The 22823-nt window shown below is 44.3% G+C and overlaps 1 protein-coding gene across 7 annotated transcripts; it reads left to right on the top strand.

Moving 5' to 3' along the window:
* The first annotated feature begins 1607 nt into the window (after positions 1 to 1607).
* LOC118391224 (insulin receptor substrate 1-B-like) lies at positions 1608 to 18599 on the top strand. Of its 7 annotated transcripts, none has more exons than XM_052457942.1 (4): positions 1608 to 2178; positions 3886 to 7188; positions 14708 to 17082; positions 18416 to 18599. In XM_052457942.1, the coding sequence occupies exons 1-3, from the start codon at positions 1818 to 1820 to the stop codon at positions 14713 to 14715; spliced, it is 3672 nt and encodes a 1223-aa protein (XP_052313902.1). In that variant the 5' UTR covers positions 1608 to 1817; the 3' UTR covers positions 14716 to 17082; positions 18416 to 18599. The 7 variants fall into 7 exon arrangements, 3 of the variants coding, with proteins under 3 accessions (XP_052313902.1, XP_052313901.1, XP_052313900.1); XM_052457941.1 differs by having other exon boundaries at positions 14708 to 17125; XM_052457940.1 differs by having other exon boundaries at positions 14708 to 17168.
* Positions 18600 to 22823: the final 4224 nt, after the last annotated feature.

Here is a 22823-nt window from a genome sequence, read left to right as displayed (position 1 = left end):
CATTCCATTAATGGCCAAGTAGTGTCTGGTTTTTGTTTTTACCTTTCAATGAAGACCTAGTAGGCAACTAGGTGAGGGGAGTTATTTAGTAATTAGTGATCTTATTCATCAATCAAGAACAAGGGAGTAGCGAAAAGCCATAGACACTCTGCCTTCTGTGGGGGAAAAAGTAAGTCTATGGAAGAGGGTAAGACCCATGAGCCTCCTAGGTGTTGTGTTGAAGTCAATGTACCCAGTGGAGGACAGAAGCTAGCTGTCTTCCGGCTACACCATGGTGCTACCCTACAGAGTGCTGCTCAGGCTACTGTAAACCTTCATTGCAAAACTGTGTTTTAATAAATTATTTAGTGATGTGAATATATTTAGTATAGTTCTATCTAAAAAGGAGAATTGTTTTAATGTTTCATTGTTTTTATTTTTATGAAATTCACAGAGGATGGTCCTCCCCTTGCTCCTCTAAGAAGCCTCCATTGATAGACAAACAAAACAAGCATAGCAATTCAAATTATGTATATAAAAAAATAATTAAAGGGAAACACTGACATTTATTAAGAACTAAGTTATTGCAGGGACATGTGGTGTGGGAGAGCCATTGTCTTTACACTGTACCACTCAGAGGGGGGTTATGTAGTGTAAAGAGGCCCTTAGCCTGTTGGACCTGGGTGGACAGGGTGTGAAAACCACCCTGTCCACGGGCGTGGTGCTGAAGAGCTGACCGCAGCGCTGTTCATCCTCATGGTGCTGAAGCGTTGACCGCAGCGCTGTTCATCCTCATGGTGCTGAAGCGTTGACCGCAGCGCTGTTAACATCTATGACGTTGAAAAACTGACGTGGCGCTGTTCACGGCCGTGGGTGCTGAATCAGCATCGACCTTTTTGCTTTCAGTGCTGACTACCGTGCAGGCTGCTTGATGTAGCCCACAGAATGTGCAAAACCCATAAAACCCATACAGGGAGTGACCAACAGGTGTCGCAAACGCTCTGATGAAAACATGATTGAATAAATCTGTAAATGGTCAGAAGGGATACCGCATTGAATAATAAATAAAAAAAATCGGTATGGAAATTGAATGATATGACTCACAAACATATAATCCGTGTAGATGTCTGGTCTTATTTTCTCCTTTTGACTAGTTAAGGGGTTTATTTCTGTAAGTACATATAACGGCTAAATAGAACATGACTTAGCCTAATTGGCTAACTTGGATATTTATTGATCAGTCCATCGATGGTAAAACATGCGATCACTGGCTTGTGATAGCCTAAATAAAATAGACAATATTTCCGTTTTTTTTAGTAGGCCTACAGTAAACAAGAACCCGAGATCCTGTATTTTATGATAATTAACCTTAACTGAACGCAATGTCCTTTCAGTTTTGCTCCACTATCAATCTCAAGACCCAGGCAGTCATTTGACTGACGTTTCAATAGAAGTGTGCAGCAGATGAACATGCATAGAGGAGCATCAATGTGACAGTCAATGCAGAGTAGTAGTAGGCCAGGCTACAGTAAACAGACGGAGTAGGAGTGGGCATAATACTCCATCCAGCAAGCAGCATAGGCTGGCTATAAGGACCAGTGCAGGCGTCACTCGCCGCATGTGCCAGTCTGTGTGTGCTCGCAGACGTGGGAAAAGGTTGATTTATAGAAATAACACATGTTCAAATTAGCTCGCTTTTTCTGAACGCACGCGCGTTGGATGCTTTACTATATGGAAACGATGAGAAAGAAAATAGTAACGTGGCTATAATAAATTAATAACCTGCTCGTTTTAGTGGGGGTGATTTTAAGCAAGCAAAACAAGAGACCTGCCTAGTAATGGAGAACGAGGCTGCGGAGCTGCTACAGCAGCAGCAGAGCTACGAGGACGTTCGGAAAAGCGGGTATCTCCGCAAGCAGAAATCTATGCACCGGCGATTCTTCGTTTTGAGAGAAGCCACGGAACAGGGCCCTGCCCGTCTAGAATATTATGAGAATGAGAAGAAATTCCAAAGCAAGTCACCTGTCCCGAAAAAAGCGCTGGATCTGGAGACTTGCTTCAACATCAACAAGCGGGCGGATTCCAAGAACAAGCACATGATAGTGATGTATACCCGCGGGGAGAGCTTTGCCATTGCAGCAGACAGTGAGGAGGTCCAGAATGAATGGTACCAGGCCATGCTGGACCTTCAGTGGAAATGTAAGCCATAGTACAAGGGTTTACTATACATGCTCCATTTTCCCCTTGCGCGTTTAGTCTTCATGGGCCAATGTTGGTCTAGCCATTCTGGATTGACATCCATTTGACATTTACATCTGTAACGCGACATCATGTTAATGTATCCTTTATAGCCCATCACACGTGTGATGCTCTTTGTAGTGTGTGTGTATATATATAGTACATTGAATACAGAATATTGCTATTATAAATCAAGATATGAGCAGGTGCATAGCAGTTCAAATGGGGTGGTGGACCACTGCTGCACGCGCTCTGTCTCAGCAGTATAATAACCATAATAATAATGTTTTTCATAATTTACATTTTCCTGCATGTTACCCTACAACATTATTGCAAACGTGCATGAACCAGTATATGGAATTGTTGTATTCTTATTTGCGACCAAATAGGCTGCAGGACGCCATCATTCATAGCGCGTAGTCTAGGCTCCTGCAGAGGATGCAGCCGAGTCGTCCGCGGTATGTTTTTATTTTTCTACACATAACTCTGCACGTCGTGCGCATAACCTACATTTCTGTGCTATGGCGTTGGCTGGCATGGGGGAGAGCCGCAGCATCTCCGTGTTTTCATTTGGAAACGGGTTTCTATTAGTTTCCGTCGTGTTTAAAGTAGGTTGTTATGCTGTGACACTAACTCCCACTGCTATCGTTTCAGTAGTATATGATTAAAAAATATATATAATAATGATTGTAATAATGTGGCACATCATTTCCTCAACATTACGTTTGTCTTTATTGTAAGGGCGTAGATCTTGTATGTTCTATTTATATAGGCATATGCAATTGGGTCGTTCCACTAATTGGGTACCTTTTAAGTAGTGTAACTTGGTCCCAAAATTGTTTGATTTCACCTAATTTTAACATCGTCAAGGAGCACATGTTCAAACGTGTTTTCCATCTCAAGAGGTTAAATTTAAAAAAGGACTATATTAAGTGCTTATTAAGTGCCAAACAAATCAACAGGGTTGACTGTAACAGGGCGTCAATTAAAAACGCAAAAGGCACTCATTTCGTTGAACAACCCAATTTAAGATACACTATAAAGAACAAGTCTACACGAACACATATGTTTGTTTCTTGAGTGGAGCATGAATGTTGCTAGATGGAACATATCTGGAGTTACAATGTTGATGGTCAGTAATAACATTGTAATTAGAGTATTGACACCTTGTAGGTTATAAAGATTGATAATTTTCATGACTAGAAACAGTCTTTATTGCACCAACCCAATAATGTTAAAGAAATGGTTTTGAAAAATATGCCTTATTCACACAATATTAAATGTCACTCCACCACATGCTCTTAAACATCATGCAGGGTTTTTGTTATATGGTACTGTCTTCAAAAATAGTGTTTTATGAATGTGTTCATGCAACAACACCTTCCTGCGTGAATAATGGGGCTAGTAATGTGTCTCTCACATGGACAGTGATTTTTAAGCCAGTTAAGGTGCGGCATACCTAAATGTGCTGTGTGCTGCAACTGACGTTCCTTCTGACCTTGATACTATAGGAATATTGGATACAATATTTTGGTCTCCTGTCTGTCAACCGTCGTAATGTTCTGTCTCTCTGTGTGTCTCTCTCTCTGTCTCTACACTGTATATCTCTTTGCATAGTTTTTTGTCTTGCTGTGTATTGATATGTGTCTTTGTTGTGATTCTCTGCAGGTAAAAGCCCAGAGAATTGTGGCAGTGGTGGGGAGTGTGGACTCCCCTCTCCTCCAGGCCCAGCTTTTAAGGAGGTGTGGCAGGTCAAGGTGTGGCCTAAAGGGCTTGGCCAGGCCAGAAACCTAGTGGGCATCTACCGGCTGTGCCTGACCGACAAGACGGTCAACTTCGTCAAGCTCAACTCTGACATGGCCACCGTGGTCCTACAGCTGATGAATGTGCGTCGCTGCGGCCACTCTGAGAACTTCTTCTTCATCGAAGTGGGCCGCTCGGCCATGACGGGGCCTGGGGAGTTCTGGATGCAGGTGGAGGACTCGGTGGTGGCCCAGAACATGCATGAGACCCTGCTGGAGGCCATGAAGGCTCTGAGCGAGGAGTTCCGCCAGCGCAGTAAATCCCAGTCTGTGGGAGCTACAGCTGGAGGTGGCACCACCTCCAACCCCATCAGTGTCCCCACCCGCCGCCACCACCCCAACCTACCCCCCAGCCAGGTGGGCTTCGGCAGACGATCCCGGACCGAGACCCCTGGAGCAGGTGGGGCCAGCTGCACCAGCACTTCACCCACACCACGTAACGGATTCCCCAGGGCGCGTACAGCCAGTATCGGGGGAAGGATGGAGGAGGGTGGAGGTGGACCCAGGGGGGCATGGGCAAGTTCCAGTCCCAGCCTGAATGGATCCTGTTCCACTACACCCACCCTGAGACCTAAGCCCACCAGAGCTCCAACCCCAGCTAAGATCACTCTCAGCCTGGCCCGCTACACCCCCAACCCAGCCCCCTCCCCAGCCCCAAGCCTCTCCTCCAGCTCTGGTCATGGCTCAGAGTGTGGACTAGTTGGAGGGGCAATGGGAAATGTAGCCATTTGCTCTTACACCCGTGTCCCTCAAAGAGTCTCTGTGTCGGGCTCCCCTAGTGACTATGGCTCCTCAGACGAGTATGGCTCCAGCCCTGGAGAGCACTCCCTGCTTGTCCCCAGTCTGCCAGGAGGGTCCCATGGGGTGATGGGACACCATGCTCATGGAGAGAGCTCTTCCAGCTACATAGTGATGGGCCAGAGAGAGAGCCTCCCTGGGTCCCATCAGCGTCCTCAGGGCCGCAGGATGCTGCGGCGCTCCTCCAGCAGGGAGTGTGAGGCAGAGCGCAGACTCCTTAGCAAGAGGGCCTCCCTGCCCCTGGCTGCCCACGAACGCCTGGCCCCTCGTAGGAAGGAGGAGGAGGATGAGGACGAAGAGTACACTGTCATGTCGCAGAGTATTAGCAGGGATGCCTTTGTGTCACAACGTGGATCAGGGGGCTCGGCAGCAGGGGGCTCGGCAGTGGCAGTCGTGGTTGGGGAGACCCGGGCGAGGGCTGATGGGGTCCGAGGAGAGGTGGGAGGAGGAGGAGGGGCACCAGTGGACAGTGGCTACATGGCCATGTTACCCGGAGTGACAGCTTCTCCTGTTTCCCTCTCTCTATCTGTGGCCATGTCTGACGTCGGTGCCAAACCTGGGGCTGATGATGAGTACATGGCCATGACTCCCAACAATAGTGTGTCTCCCCCCCAGCACATCTGCCTGCCTGTCTCAGAGGGCTACATGGTCATGTCCCCCAATAGCAGCTGCTCCCCAGACTTGCATGGAATGGCCATGTGGGGGAGCAGGGGCAGCATGGAGAGCCGAGCTGGCAGTGACTACATGAACATGTCTCCTATCAGCATCCGCTCAGCTTGCAGCACACCCCCCTCCCAACCTGAACAGAACCAGTTACAACCCAAGATGGTCTATTCCTACTTCTCTCTGCCACGATCCTACAAACACACACTCTCTACACGCTTCGAAGATGACTTAGATCAAGGGAAAAGAAAGGAGGGGGGTCATCACGACCATGACGGTCCTGGAAATCGGGGTGGACAAGTGGGCTACAGCAAGAGGGACACAGCCACAGTTGGCCCTGCAGGAGGCTGTCAACTCTCCCTCTCCTCTTCCTCCTTCTCTTCCAGCTCAGCTAGCAGTGAGAGCCTGGATGATAGGCCCAAATCAGTGGCAACAGGGGGAGGGCTACGACTAACAAGAACAGGGACAGGGTTCAGGAACGGCGGGTTCAGGAATGGGGGAGCACGCTTAAAGGACGGATCCTACCAGCAAAAATGTGCATCGCATGGCCCAGGGGGACAGCAGATGAAGCCTCGTCCCCTCAGTGTGTCGGTGGACATGTCTAAAGCTAACACTTTGCCAAGGGTTAAGGAGAATCTCCTTCCCACAGTGCCTCAGAGCCCTGGGGATTATGTCAGCATAGTGTTCAGGGGTGGTGACATGGGGTGCAGGAGAAGAGACCAGTGGGGGCCAGAGCATGCACTGTCAGTGACCCATGGAACCCAGAGGCCCCTGGACCGTCCAGCCCTCTGCCACAGTGGCTCCACCAACCTCCCCCGCAGCTTCTCTGTACCTCTGGCCACCTCCGCTGCCTCTGCTGAGTACGTCAACATGGACTTGGGGATGGGGAACTCCCCTTGCCCATCCCCCCGGAGCCCTGTTAAATCACCTTTCAGCCTGCCCCCAGCCATCGCCCCGAAGCCCCGAGTTTTGGCCCGTAGTAGGCCCTCTCCTAGGGCAGCAGAGGGCAATGTAGGTGGGCATAGGGCGGCAGTGCCAACAGACTTACCCACATCATATACAGACTACACAGAGATGGCCTTCAGCATGGGTTCAGGGCCTAACCCTGCAGCGCCTGCCATGCACGCTGCCCAAAGATCATCAATGGAGCAGGAAACAGGCTTGGTCTTTCCCTCAGAAAAATCCTATTCATCTCCTGCCCAGAAGCAAAGTAGCAGGCTGGCCAGAGACAGGGTTGACAGGGGTGACCAACTGGGACGGAGACGCCACCGCTCTGAGACCTTCATCATGACTCCTCCCTCTCTCCCCTTCCACCTATCCTCCTCAGGCTCCTTGTTCTTGGAGATTGCCCAGGCAGCATCGCCTCATTGGCACGGAGGGCTGGAGGGGGGTTCACCGTGGGAGAATGCACAGGCAGCTATGTCTCAATGTGCCATTCCTGCTGCACCCGCAGCCCAGGCTTCATCCTCTGGGTCTGCTGAACAAGGCCTTAACTATATTGATCTGGACCTGGCCATTAAGGACAGCTCTCAGACTGGACTGGAGGGGGGAGCCACCGTCCCCCACAACATCTTCACATCCGTCCACAGTGGGGTAGTTGGGGGAGGCATGACTGGTTTGGGGAACAACCCTGGCTATGCCAGTATTGATTTCTGCAAATCAGAGGAGTTGAGAGCACATCATCAGAGCAGCAGGAAAGATGTAAAAGGTAAATGTACTCTATCTGTTTTCACCAAATGCACACAGAAATGGGTATGTTAGCAGTAGTAGAAATCGTTGTTATTCTGTGTGATGGAATACATTTCTGGCACACAATTGCTTCAGTGTTGGCTGGCCTCCTAAAATGACTGCTTGAGTTGAAAAATACATCTTATTTCACCATCAGAGTTTGCAAGGGTATTTACACATAGGGAAGCATGTACACTTTTCAACCACTCCACAAATTTGTTGTTAACAAACTATAGTTTTGGCAAGTCGGTTAGGACATCTACTTTGTGTGTGACACAAGTCATTTTTCCAACAATTGTTTAGAGACAGACTATTTCACTTGTCATTCACTGTATTACAATTCCAGTGGGTCAGACGTTTACATACACTAAGTTGACTGTGCCTTTAAACAGCTTGGCAAATTCCAGAAAATGATGTCATGGCTTTAGAAGCTTCGGATAGGCTAATTGACATCATTCGAGTCAATTGGAGGTGTACCTGTGGATGTATTTCAAGGCCTACCTTCAAACTCACTGCCACTTTGCTTGACATCATGGGAAAATCAAAAGAAATCAGCCAAGACCTCACAAAAAAAATTGTAGACCTCCACAAGTCTGGTTCATCCTTGGGAACAATTTCCAAATTCCTGAAGGTACCACGTTCATCTGTACAAACAATAGTTACCAAGTACAAACACCATGGGACCACACAGCCGTCATACTGCTCAGGAAGGAGATGCGTTCTGTCTCCTAGAGATTAACGTACTTTGGCTCGAAAAGTGCAAATCAATCCCAGAACAACAGCAAAGGACCTTGTGAAGATGCTGGAGGAACAGGTACAAAAGTATCTATATCCACAGTAAAAATATATCTATATCGACATAATTTGAAAGGCCGCTCAGCAAGGAAGAAGCCACTGCTCCAAAACGCTTTAAAAAAGACAAACTACAGTTTGCAACTGCACATGGGGACAAAGATCATACTTTTTGGAGAAATGTACTCTGGTCTGCTGAAACAAAAATAAAACTGTTTGGCCATAATGACCATCGTTATGTTTGGAGATAAAAGGGGGAGGCTTGCAAGCCGAAGAACACCATCCCAACCGTGAAGCAAGTGGGTGGCTGCATCATGTTTGAGGGTGCTTTGCTGCAGGAGGGACTGGTACACTTCACAAAATAGAGGGCATCATGAGGCAGGAAAATTATGTGGATATATTGAAGCAACATCTCAAGACATCAGTCAGGAAGTTGAAGCTTGGTCTCAAATGGGTCTTCCAAATGGAAGCATACTTCCAAAGTTGTGGCAAAATGGCTTAAGGACAACAAAGTCAAGGTATTGGAGTGGCCATCACAAGGCCCTGACCTCAATCCTATAGAAAACTTGTGGGCAGAACTGAAAAAGCATGTGTGAGCATGGAGGCCTACAAACCTGACTCAGTTACACCAGCTTTGACAGGAGGAATGGGCCAAAATTCACCGAATTTGTTGTGGGAAGCTTGTGGAAGGCTACCCAAAACATTTGACCCAAGTTAAACCATTTTAAGGCAATGCTACCCAATACTAATTGAGTGTATGTAAACTTCTGACCCACTGGGAATTTGATGAAAGAAATAACAGCTGAAATAAATAATTCTCTCTACTATTATTCTGACATCTCACAATCTTTAAATAAAGTGGTGATCCTAACTGATCTAAAACAGGGAATTTTTACTAGGATTAAATGTCAGGAATTGTGAAAACTGAGTATAAACTTGTTTGGCTAAGGTGTATGTAAACTTCCGACTTCAACTGTAACACCAACACTCCTTCTCAAACGACCTCAAACAAACCCTGTCACCTTTTTGTCCATCTCTGAGAGGTTGTCGAGACCAGTGGTTCCCAAACTTTTTATAATCCCGTACCCCTTCAAACACTTATCCTCCGGCTGCATACCCCCTCTAGTACCAGGGTCAGCGCATTCACAAATGTTATTTTTTGACATCATTGTAAGCCTTCTACACACACAATATACAATACATTTATTAAAGATAAGAATGAGTGTGCGTTTTTGTCACAACCCGGCTCGTGGGAAATGACAAAGAGCTCCTATTGGACCAGGGAGCAAATATTAACATAATAATAATCAATAATTTTGCTCTTTATTTTAGCCATCTTACATATAAAACCTTATTTGTCAATCGAAAATTGTGAATAACTCACCATTGGTTAATGAGAAGGGTATGCTTGAAAGGATGCACATAACTCCGCAATGTTGGGTTGTATTGGAGAGAATCTCAGTCTTACTGTAAATAATTTCCCACACACAGTCTGCCTGTATTTAGTTTTCATGCTAGTGAGGGCCGAGAATCCACTCTCACATAGGTGCGTGGTTGTAAAGGGCATCAGTGTCTTAACAGCGCAATTTGCCAAGGCAGGATACTCTGAGCGCAGCCCAATCCAGAAATCTGGCAGTGACTTCTGATTAAGTTCAATTTTTCACAGAACTGCTTGTTGCAATTTCGATGAGGCTGTCTTGTTCAGATTTCGGTAAGTGGACTGGAGGCAGGGCATGAAAGGAATAACGAATCCAGTTGTTTGTGTCATCCGTTTTGGGAAAGTACCTGCGTAATTACGAACCCAACTCACTCAGGTGCTTCTCTATATCACATTTGACATTGTTCGTAAGCTTGAGTTAATTTGCACAAAAACAAATCATACAGTGATGGAATGACCTGTGTGTTGTCCTTGTTAATGCAGACAGAGAAGATCTCCAACTTCTTAATCATAGCCTCAATTTTGTCCCGCACACTGAATATAGTTGCGGAGAGTCCCTGTAATCATAGATTCAGATCATACAGGCGAGAAAAAACATCACCCAGATTGGTCAGTCATGTGAGAAACTCGTCATCATGCAAGTGGTCAGACATGTGAAAATTATGGTCAGTAAAGAAAACTTTAAGCTCGTCTCTCAATTTACAAAACGTGTCAATACTTTGCCCCTTGATAACCAGCGCACTTCTGTATGTTGTAAAAGCGTTACATGGTTTCTTCCCATATCATTGCATAGCGCAGAAAATACACTAGAATTCAGGGGTCTTGCTTTAACAAAGTTAACCATTTTCACTATAGTGTCCAAAAAGTGTCCAAAAAGTGTCCAAAAAGTATATATATACAGTATATATATATATATATATATATATATATATATATATATATATATATGTATTTATAGATATATTTTTTTATGTGAATCACATTTTATTTTGGCGTTCCCCCAACGGTATTGCCTGTACCCCTGAGGGTACTCATTCCCCAGTTTGGGAATACCTGGTCTAGACAACTGATTATGCTGGGTCATGAAAGCTAAAGTGTAGCCCATTGAAGGCTGGATAAATAGGGGCTTTCATTGTACAGGGGTTACAATAAGATCTGTGTGGCACTCAACTATGATTTAGCAGAGGTTGTCATTTGTAAACTAGGAATGTTTTAGTTTATAAAAACTTGATAAAGGCTAACCCTGGCCCCACCACCCCTGGATTACACAGGGATTAGATTGGGGAGGGGGAGAAATACACACCAGGTTTACCTCCCCATTCATTCTAACCAAATCCAATGAAGGAATTCTTACTTCTGGACAAACGCACACAAAAGAGTTTAAGAGTTAATGTTTTGTTGTAACCCTTACCCTCTTAGCTGTTTTTCATGAGGATTGCCTTTATAAAAGCTTGTGTTACTGTTGTAAGGACACCATCTTCTACAGTGTTTACCGCTGGTGTAAGTAATGAACACTTCTCACGTCAAGGAGAGCCTTTGGGTGATGCACCGTAAGCCGTGTATAAAGAACTGAAGTGGAATACAGGTTAGGTTACATGACGTCATCCTTTAGCATTCTTCAATCGGATGACTGAAGTTGAACAATAAACTATGACATGTCTGGTGGTCAGCAGGCTGTACATCTAACCATGCCCTGACCAGTGTCAGTGGTCTTCGTCACCTGTAGTAGAGATTGTTTGCTGTCAGTGTATGTCAAAGGATTACTCATGAGCCCTGTGTCAGCAGCATGTACACAGTGTGTTACTGAGCCTCGAGAAAGGAGCCAGATATTTTGGGTTCTTTGATTTTGCTTTACGTCAAAGGAAGCCTTATTCCTTTTGTTTCCTTAGTGATGCCAATGAAAGTGTTGTTGTTTTCACTCTGCTCCCCCTCTCTTCTCCTCTCCTCCCCATTGCCCAGTTCCACTGAGCATATTCTCTCTTTGTAATTTCCTCCTTGTTGTGAAACCATTTCCTTAACCCCAAGGTGCTTATCCTTCAGTGTGTGATTGAACAGCCCAGTCAGCTCTTGTGTGGTAACAACAATCACCAAGCATAAAGTGGTTACTCCTCTTAGTGCAATGTTCAGTTCCTCACCCAGCCAGATACACTTGATTTATGGATCTTTGTTTTTGCCCTAAAGCGTTCAGCCATGTCTGATGTGTACACTGGCTTCCCGTCTGTGAGAAGTGTTGAGCTGCCTTCCAGGCTGAGATTTGTATAGCTGCCTGCCAGGCTCAGGGTTGTCTATAGAGAGTCTTTCGTAATCACAAGTGGGCGTTCAGAGAGTGAAGCCAATTGATTTGTCTACTGGTAATGAGCCATTTCTGATGGGTGGAGGTGGAGGGGTCAGGATTGTGGCCAGGTGTTTGTGTTGATGTGTGGGTGGCTTGTTGGCTTTAGACTTTCACATGGCTAACGCTGTAGGATGTTTTGTGTTGCGTGTTTGTGTGTGTGTGTGTGTGTGTGTGTGTGTGTGTGTGTGTGTGTGTGTGTGTGTGTGTGTGTGTGTGTGTGTGTGTGTGTGTGTGTGTGTGTGTGTGTGTGTTATATAGAAATGGAAGCCAGAGTGTATTTATATGATCCAATGACTGGAGAATTTATGTTTATCAAAGGGAACAAAACTGCATTGCAATGGAGGATGATGCAAGAGATGAGAGAGGTTTATGGATTAACATTGTCATCTGTCCACTCTGGTTGAAGGTATACAGTTTATTAGGTACACCCATCTAGAACCTGGTCAGACCCCCCTTGCCTCCAGAACATCCTGAATTCTTCGGGGAATTCTACAAAGTGTCAGAAATATTCCACAGTGATGTTGGTCCATTCTAACAGAGTCATGTTTTGGAGGACTCATGACTCCTGATCTTCGCCTCGCTCGAGTCCGTAGGGGAGTTGCAGCGATGGGACAAGACTGTAAAAATACCAATTGGATATCACAAAAGGGCTACAAAGTACACAAAAGAATGTTTACAAAAAAATGGAATAGATGGTGGTACATTTATGCTGTGAACAGCCCGTTCCTTCGATGCTTCCGTTCCTTCGATCCCAAAGATGCTCTATTGCGTTGAGGTCTAGTGACTGTGCAGGCTGCTTAAGTACACTAAACTCGCTGTCATGTTCCAGGCAATGTTTTTCCACTCCTCAATTGTCCAGTTTTGGTGATCACATGTCCATCTAGTCAGTTGTACAACTGAAGGATCAACGAGTTGTGCATTCCAAAATGCCGTTCTGCACACCACTGTTGTACTGTGCTGTTAGTTGTCTGTTTGTTACCCGTCTGTTATGCACGATTCTTGCCATTCTCCTTCGACCTCTCACGAACGAGCTGTTTTCGCCCACAGCACTGCCGCAGACTGGATGTTTTTTGTTTGTTGCACCATTCTCTGTAAACCTTAGACACTGTCTTGCGTGAAAAGCGCAGCAGGGTGGCCGTTTCTGAGAAACTGGACCGACGATCATACCACACTCAAAGTCACTTAGGTCACTCCTTTTGCCTATTTTAACATTCAATCAAACAGTAACTGAATGCTTCAATGCCTGTCTGCCTGCTTTATATAGCAAGCCACGGCCACGTGACTCACTGTCCTATAGGAGACATCCATTTTCGTGAACCAGGTGGTGTACCAATAAACTGGCCTGTGAGTGTAAATAGTGAGGGATGAATGCTTTTTAGTTAGTTGTGGATGTTGAAATATTGAGTTTTTATGGGAACAGAATGCAGATTTTTTGTTAACAGATGAAATATGAGCGAGAGAATAGAGCTGAGAACTCTTGAGAAGGGAGGTACGGAGGATGAAGAAGGCCTTGTTCCAGCTCTTTACAACAGTGCTTGTGTTGAGAGTTCCAGCACTGACTAAGGTCACTATACAAGCAGTAATGTAACAGTAGCAGTGGAGGAGGCAGATGGGGCTGTTGATCAGATCAGAACAGAACAGAACCACTCCAACCTGAGGTTGAGTCATCAGGTCTTTTGTATGTTCTTCCTGTGATGTAGAAGAGTAGTGGGGGACCGTAGGCTACTCATGGTGGTGGAGGCCCAATGCCATGCTTATAAACCTCTTTGAAAACTGTTTCTTCAGACTTGACAAAAAAAAATGTACTTAATAATAATTTGATTTGGCCACATTATAAGGAGTCCTCTGTTTTTTGTTGGCTCATATTTAGTGTAGCAGGAGTGGAATGTGTTGTGTTGTTGTTGCCACGACTGAAGCAATGACCAAGAATGCAAAGCGCCCCTTGTTTTGTGATTGGGCTGAGTGTTTACTCCCCTTTGCCGTCATTGGATCCACTCTTTGTCCCCAAGCTGGTTGTTCCCAAGCAGAACCCTGATATCCTTCTGTTCTACTCTCTAGTGCTGCTCACAACCATCTGTGGTGTATTGGAAACCTTATTATTCAGAATAACCAATCATAATAATTCCAAAAAGGGTTATGGTTTTAATTAACTAATAGTAATTGGGTTTACTGCCCTCCAAAGATTGTGATTGGCTAATGAGAGGCAAGGGAGGGTGTCACCTGGGAAGGCAGTAGGGTTATTAGTAGGGCTGAAGCAGCAAAGAGTGATGGCTAGCTGTGTTAACTGTGTGAATGTGAAATAAACATATTCCGTTATTTTACAATTAGTGAAGTGTTGGAGTCATCAGTGAAGAACCCAGCATCTAAGATGCAACACCTTCCACTCAAACACTTCCATGTGAGGTCATCAATCACAATGGTACTATGAATGTTCTCTTTTCTCCCTGAATTTCCTGTTGTTTGTGTGTCAATTAAAACGGCATTGTTTAAGTGAAACACTCTGAGATGTAATGTTATTTTGGCTTTCAAAAGCCATGCTTTTGTAATGCTGAAAACAAGACAAAAATATAATTATTTGATGCAGCTTTCAAACATGTCACATAATGAAATGAGTGGGGGGGAAGGGAGAGGGAGAGGGGGGATTCAGTCTAGCTCACTCTCAAACAGACTGAAAATGAGTTTCCCAGTGGCATTGTTAATGACCTGTGTACAGACAGCGAGGAAAACAAAAAACAAAATCTATTGATTTACATTACAGTTACGTGCGCGTGTGAGACAGATAGAGACAAAGAAAGAGATCTCCTTTTTTCGGGCATCTCAACCATTTTCCCATTAGGCTTCTGAGGTGATTGTAAATCCTAGATCCTAGACCTCTCCTTGATGGTACTGTTATGATGTTTGTTAACACCTATATTTATTCTTCCTTTCTTTCAGAATGTTAATGATACATCTTCATGTGGACATTACTCCTGGGATTGAGCAGTACTGTCCAACACTCCTCCTTCTAACCATGGTGGGGTTGGTGGCCAACAGGATGTTTCTCACTGGAAAAGAAGTAACAGAGGTGAAGATATACCCATCAAATCATCATTAACTATTTGTCATCCTATCCAGTTGTTGCTATCCAATACTAATGTGTGCGAAAAAAAACTGCTGGTTATAACCAACACGACATGGTTATTTGAGGTAGAAAAATCGAGCCAATCAAGAGTGATTACAGCAACTCCAACCAACAACAAGGATCTAATGATATTTTGTTTATTTTTCCTAAACATAAACTTCATGGAAATTGTTATAAAAATGTGAAATAGTATAAAGGTGCATACAGAAAACAATATAGTATACATATGTTGATGAAAGCTACAAAAATATAGAAATATATATATTATACTTTTTAAAAAGTGCCTAATTTTTTGAGTGTAGCCATTTTTACACAGGGAATGTTGAACAAGTCTGTTAGAAGGGCAAATATGTTGGTCTTGAATATAATTTTGTTAAGAATATTGTGAATACTGTATGTTGAAAATAGTAAGAATAATCAAACTGCCTTACTGTGTTTGTGAAAGTACTTAAAGAATAGCCTATTTTTACTTTATGCTATGCCTCATGCTTCAGTCACAATGAAGGCTCTCGTTCCCTCACTTTCCTGCCTGAACCCTACCAGCTGGATCTCAGCCAACAACCAATGCTGCATAAAGATACACACACACACACACACACACACACACACACACACACACACACACACACACACACACACACACACACACACACACACACACACACACACACACACACACACACACACACACACACACACACACACACACACACACACACACACACACACACACACACACACACACACTTTAATAGTCCTACATGTGGTCCAGCTGAGTAGATGAGGTTGATAGTAGTCACATTTACTGCTGAGATACTTGTGTTTGCCAGAACATTATTACACAAACAGGCTGAGAAGGGGATTGGATGTCTTATCAATGTGATTAAAGATTCCTGTATGGCATGTGTGTGTGCAAGAGCATGATTAGAGTGGAGATGGATATCAATTAATTATGATATTTCCAGACCACATGATGGCTTCCCACAGCCTGTCAATTACCAACAGGGTAACTTTAATTTATTTCATAATAATATTCATCCCTTAATCACTTGCTTGTTAAAGGGGCAATCTGCTGTTGCTACATCCATTTTTGGACTTATAAATTGAGGATATGTGCCCGCTGATTCTTAAAGAATTTAACTTAGAATTGCCTCATGAGCTTCGTTCCTCTGTTGTATCTCATCAGAACCCCAAATATAAGCTTGATTTACTCCAACATTTGTAAGCAAAATAAATGTAAGTAAACCAAACATGGTTAATACAATCATTTTGTTATCATGTATTAGTCCTTGCATCCATAGCTCTGTCTGAATTTGAGAGTGGTCATCTTTCTCCAGCCCCATCCCTCAGCTTTTTTTTTTTTACTGAAACAGGGAAACCTATTTGTAGCACCTGCTAAATGCTGCTTTAAGTTTCCCCCTCTATATAACCACAGACAATTACAATCATATCACACACACGACCCATGTAACCTGTTCCCAGATCTGTTTGTGCTTTCATTCCAACTCCAAATGACCATAGGAGCTGGCACGATAGTACCAACAGACCAGGCACCAGGGTACATTGTCTGTGTATCCCAAAAGACACTCAAGTGCCTGGCTGCTTGTGTTTTTTGGTGTCCTCACATTCTACCGGTTACCCTCACTCATTCTCACTAGGTTCCCATTCCCTTATATTTCCCTACCCCTCCTGTACCAGTCAGATTCTCTTGCAGAAAAACTATTGGTATTTTTGATGTGGTGGCACAGTTTTATGAAATCACTTTAGTGATTTGAACATAGCCCACCCATTACTGCCAGAGTCTTGCGCTTTAATGCAGAGAAATTTTGTGCCAAAATCCTGTGTTACATAGACCAATGGATTACTCATACTTCACTATGGTAGACTTATGCTGTTGTTGCTCTTAAGTTCGTTTCAACATACAGGCTAATGGCATTGCTTAATGGGACTTTTATCATATGCCTTTCTTTCTTCTTCCCTTAAAATTATTCTTCTTAATTGGGGATTTTCATTAGTGAGTTTCTCTTACCTCATAATCATGTCTAAAGACTCTGAACAGACGTGACAGTTGGTCTGAAGCCCCCCAGGGCTGTCTGAGAAGGGTTCAGGATCACACCTTAACTTCCCCAGGGCTGTCTGAGAAGGGTTCAGGATCACACCTTAACTTCCCCAGGGCTGTCTGAGAAGGGTTCAGGATCACACCATAACTTCCCCAGGGCTGTCTGAGAAGGGTTCAGGATCACACCATAACTTCCCCAGGGCTGTCTGAGAAGGGTTCAGGATCACACCATAACTTCCCCAGGGCTGTCTGAGAAGGGTTCAGGATCACACCTTAACTTCCCCAGGGCTGTCTGAGAAGGGTTCAGGATCACACCTTAACTTCCCCAGGGCTGTCTGAGAAGGGTTCAGGATCACACCATAACTTCCCCAGGGCTGTCTGAGAAGGGTTCAGGATCACACCATAACTTCCCCAGGGCTGTCTGAGAAGGGTTCAGGATCACACCATAACTTCCCCAGGGCTGTCTGAGAAGGGTTCAGGATCACACCTTAACTTCCCCAGGGCTGTCTGAGAAGGGTTCAGGATCACACCTTAACTTCCCCAGGGCTGTCTGAGAAGGGTTCAGGATCACACCATAACTTCCCCAGGGCTGTCTGAGAAGGGTTCAGGATCACACCATAACTTCCCCAGGGCTGTCTGAGAAGGGTTCAGGATCACACCTTAACTTCCCCAGGGCTGTCTGAGAAGGGTTCAGGATCACACCATAACTTCCCCAGGGCTGTCTGAGAAGGGTTCAGGATCACACCTTAACTTCCCCAGGGCTGTCTGAGAAGGGTTCAGGATCACACCATAACTTCCCCAGGGCTGTCTGAGAAGGGTTCAGGATCACACCTTAACTTCCCCAGGGCTGTCTGAGAAGGGTTCAGGATCACACCTTAACTTCCCCAGGGCTGTCTGAGAAGGGTTCAGGATCACACCTTAACTTCCCCAGGGCTGTCTGAGAAGGGTTCAGGATCACACCATAACTTCCCCAGGGCTGTCTGAGAAGGGTTCGGGATCACACCATAACTTCCCCAGGGCTGTCTGAGAAGGGTTCAGGATCACACCATAACTTCCCCAGGGCTGTCTGAGAAGGGTTCAGGATCACACCATAACTTCCCCAGGGCTGTCTGAGAAGGGTTCAGGATCACACCTTAACTTCCCCAGGGCTGTCTGAGAAGGGTTCAGGATCACACCATAACTTCCCCAGGGCTGTCTGAGAAGGGTTCAGGATCACACCATAACTTCCCCAGGGCTGTCTGAGAAGGGTTCAGGATCACACCTTAACTTCCCCAGGGCTGTCTGAGAAGGGTTCAGGATCACACCTTAACTTCCCCAGGGCTGTCTGAGAAGGGTTCAGGATCACACCTTAACTTCCCCAGGGCTGTCTAAGAAGGGTTCAGGATCACACCTTAACTTCCCCAGGGCTGTCTGAGAAGGGTTCAGGATCACACCATAACTTCCCCAGGGCTGTCTAAGAAAGGTTCAGGATCACACCTTAACTTCCCCAGGGCTGTCTGAGAAGGGTTCAGGATCACACCTTAACTTCCCCAGGGCTGTCTGAGAAGGGTTCAGGATCACACCTTAACTTCCCCAGGGCTGTCTGAGAAGGGTTCAGGATCACACCTTAACTTCCCCAGGGCTGTCTAAGAAAGGTTCAGGATCACACCTTAACTTCCCCAGGGATGTCTGAGAAGGGTTCAGGATCACACCTTAACTTCCCCAGGGCTGTCTGAGAAGGGTTCAGGATCACACCTTAACTTCCCCAGGGCTGTCTGAGAAGGGTTCAGGATCACACCTTAACTTCCCCAGGGCTGTCTGAGAAGGGTTCAGGATCACACCATAACTTCCCCAGGGCTGTCTGAGAAGGTTTCAGGATCACACCTTAACTTCCCCACATGTTGCTTCACTTAACCACCGTAGCTATGGAAAAGTCCAATCAAGAACTTTGTATTTTACTGGGTATCGTTTTACCTCTCATTTTTTTTAGTGGTGTCTTTTAATGCCTTATTATTTTCTATATTAACTCTCACATGATACAACAGCTGTATAAAGGCGCTTTTCATTCTAGAATAAACAGAATTCTGTCAAGTCTGAATATTCTTTGTGTGGTGAACTGCAGAGATGTGTTCTCTGTGGCTGTAGTGTGTTCAGCATAACGCCATACAAAGTGATGTAGAAATGAGACATATATATATATGTATATATATATATATACTGAGACCCCTCATCATATCAAAATACATGCCAATAGTTGTGGGAAAAGGGTATGATATGTACAATCATGGTAATAATTCCTATTACCAAGGAGAGAGCTGTATACTTATTTCAATGCTATTAATATTACAATGACTGACAATGATGTATAATGTATTGTAAAGAGGAGAAGGGGCAGGATCTATGGGTATGTACAGTATTCTGTGTATAAGGGAGTAGGCTTCAGGGGAGGGATATGGCCATGGGGTTCATGAAAATGTTATGGAAAAGAGTTCTGTTCAAAACAGAATAATGCTGATGAGTCTTGCCTGTGGTGTAAACAATGTCACTTTGTTTCTTGGAAAAACGGAGGAATGAAATAGAAAGAACAAACTTTATTGTGTGTCGTGTCTGTTTCCTAGATCAATGGCAATGTTATTCAGATTGAATTCATTAGAGCCACTAAAGTTGATCAACGTGTCAACAAACAAACCAGCCAGTCTAGACTGTAATAAGCCATCAGTGAGCCGGCTGAAATAAGGATATGCCTGGGGGACAGAGGGGTGCTGGTTGGCTGTAAAGGTTTATTATGCTCGTCTTCCTGAACACAGACAGTCACAATCCTTCCTACTGTATGCAACTTCATGCCATCAGAGACTTCTGAATCCTCACAACATACACACTGGTTGGTAAGGACCGTGTAAGGGTTGGGACGCACATATACACAGCTTTAGTCTATTTATGATTCGCTAATTGTTTTACCTTTTAACTCTGCATTGCTGGGGAAAAGGGGCTCATAAGTAAGCATTTCACAGTAAAGTCTACACCTGTTGTATTCGGCACACGTGACAAATAAAATGAGATATGATTCGATTTTGATTTATTCCCAAACCTACAGGATAATAGTACTTTATCTGAGTGGAAATTGAAATGTGATTAAGCATCAGATATAAACAGTGAGGAGATGACCTATTAATCATAAACACAGGACTTTGACATGTCTGGTCACTTTAAAATTGAACCGAGTGAAATACAAATGTTTTTCTTGTGAACACAGAACGTAGGCCTATTATGGACGAAGTTATCCAATAGGAAAAACAAGACGAGGGGATATACAATATATATAATATAACTGATGTTGACGTTTCAGCTCTGAGGCCTTTCTCAATACCAATCATAAAGTGATAATGACAAAGTTTGTTACGGATAAACTCATTTGACTCAATGTCTCAACATTACAGTTATATTTCTGCATAGACTCAAAGCATCTGGGTTTGGATTAAAATAAACATGTTTATTAGTTTTCAATGAGACGTGTTGGGATGTAAAACTCAGATGTCTCTGCCACATTTTGTGGTGCTTCAGCCATCATTTGAATGGTGATGAGAAGCCCGGCAAGCTTAACGTTTTCTCCATAGGACTTCTTCTGCATGTAGAGAAAACATGTGTGCAGGCATGTTTTATTCATGTTTTCTTGTCAACAGTATATTTGCCTCGTTTGCAGACTTTATTGAATCTTTATGAATACATATAGCGCCATCTAGCGTACACTGACAAGCAGTTACCCTGCACTGCAGGGTCGATTGAAGCCATGTAACTCCCCAAAGCAGGACATTTTATAGCTGGACAATCTTTTACAACTTTTCTTTCAAATTCAAGGAAAATCTGATATCCTCCTTGAACGGAATGCGTTGGATCTCATTGATTTCCAGTTACATGTTGTGGAGAGGCCTTCCTCTCACACACCCACCCCGGACTCTTCCTTTGGTCCAGGTTAATTGATGGCTGGGATCCCCAGTCAGGAGGTCACATTCAGCTGCATATTCAGCATCCTCCTGAGGATCAAACAAAGGTAATAAAGGAAGTTATTCGGAAACATTTCCTTTAAAGGCCCAGTGCAGTCAAAAACATTATTTTTATATATATATTTCCACACTATGTGGTTGGAATAATATTGTGAAAACATACAATTATGATAATTCCATTTCAGTGTAAGAGCTGTTTGAAAGGACCGACTGAAATGTCAGCCTGTTTTGGTGGAGTGGAGTTTGGCCTGCCTGGTACCAACACACATTTGTTAATACATCAATAAAAAAGAGAGTTCCAAATCTTTGTGCCAAAAACAGATCGTTTTCAGTTTTCCCCTCCCAACTCAGACCACTCACACCATTTTAATTGAAAACAATCACAGTAAGGTACTACTTAATTCGATTTTGAGATAATAAAAAAAAATGTATATATATTTACAGTGGGGCAAATTGTGCAAGTTCTCCCACTTAAAAAGATGAGAGAGGCCTGTAATTTTCATTATAAGTACACTTCAACAATGACAAACAAAATCAGAAATAAAATCCAGATAATCACATTGTAGGATTTTTAATTAATTTATTTTCAAATTATGGTGGAAAATAAGTATTTGGTCACCTACAAACAAGCAAGATTTCTGGCTCTCACAGACCTGTAACTTCTTTAAGAGGCTCCTCTGTCCTCCACTCATTACCTGTATTAATGGCACCTGTTTGAACTTGTTATCAGTATAAAAGATACCTGTCCACAACCTCAAACAGTCACACTCCAAACTCCACTATGGCCAAGACCAAAGAGCTGTCAAAGGACACCAGAAACACAATTGTAGACCTGCACCAGGCTGGGAGGACTGAATCTGCAATAGGTAAGCAGCTTGGTTTGAAGAAATCAACTGTGGGAGCAATTATTAGGAAATGGAAGACATACAAGACCACTGATAATCTCCCTCGATCTGGGGCTCCACACAAGATCTCACCCCGAGGGGGTCAAAATGATCACAAGAACGGTGATCAAAAATCCCAGAACCACACAGGGGGACCAAGTGAATGACCTGCAGAGAGCTGGGACCAAAGTAACAAAGCCTACCATCAGTAACACACTACGCCGCCAGGGACTCAAATCCTGCAGTGCTAGACGTGTCCCCCTGCTTAAGCCAGTACATGTCCAGGCCCGTCTGAAGCTTGCTAGAGAGCATTTGGTTGATCCAGAAGAAGATTGGGAGAATGTCATATGTTCAGATGAAACCAAAATATAACTTTTTGGTAAAAACTCAACTCGTCGTGTTTTAAGGACAAAGAATGCTGAGTTGCATCCAAAGAACACCATACCTACTGTGAAGCATGGGGGTGGAAACATCATGCTTTGGGGCTGTTTTTCTGCAAAGGGACCAGGACAACTGATCCGTGTAAAGGAAAGAATGAATGGGGCCATGTATCGTGAGGTTGAGTGAAAACCTCCTTCCCTCAGCAAGGGCATTGAAGATGAAACGTGGCTGGGTCTTTCAGCATGACAATGATCCCAAACACACCGCCCGGGCAACGAAGGAGTGGCTTCGTAAAAAGCATTTCAAGGTCCTGGAGTGGCCTAGCCAGTCTCCAGATCTCAACCCCATAGAAAATCTTTGGAGGGAGTTGAAAGTCTGTGTTGCCCAGCAACAGCCCCAAAACATCACTGCTCTAGAGGAGATCTGCATGGAGGAATGGGCCAAAATACCAGCAACAATGTGTGAAAACCTTGTGAAGACTTACAGAAAACGTTTGACCTCTGTCATTGCCAACAAAGGGTATATAACAAATTATTGAGATAAACTTTTATTATTGACCAAATACTTATTTTCCACCATAATTAGCAAATAAATGTCACGTCTAATCAAGGTGGGTGGAATCAGG

This window comes from Oncorhynchus keta, chromosome 12 (genome assembly GCF_023373465.1).
Source record: "Oncorhynchus keta strain PuntledgeMale-10-30-2019 chromosome 12, Oket_V2, whole genome shotgun sequence".
In the NCBI taxonomy this organism is placed as follows: Eukaryota; Metazoa; Chordata; class Actinopteri; order Salmoniformes; family Salmonidae; genus Oncorhynchus; species Oncorhynchus keta.
Note: the sequence above shows the minus strand (reverse complement) of the source record. Positions and strands in the feature narration are given on the sequence as shown.

What these genes read in the sequence shown, in the direction of transcription:
- LOC118391224 (XM_052457942.1), top strand. Translation starts at nt 1,818, where the DNA reads ATGGAGAACGAGGCTGCGGAGCTGCTACAGCAGCAGCAGAGCTACGAG. An exon ending in GCTGGACCTTCAGTGGAAAT is followed by an intron (nt 2,179 to 3,885) that starts GTAAGCCATAGT and finishes GATTCTCTGCAG; the next exon opens with GTAAAAGCCCAGAGAATTGT.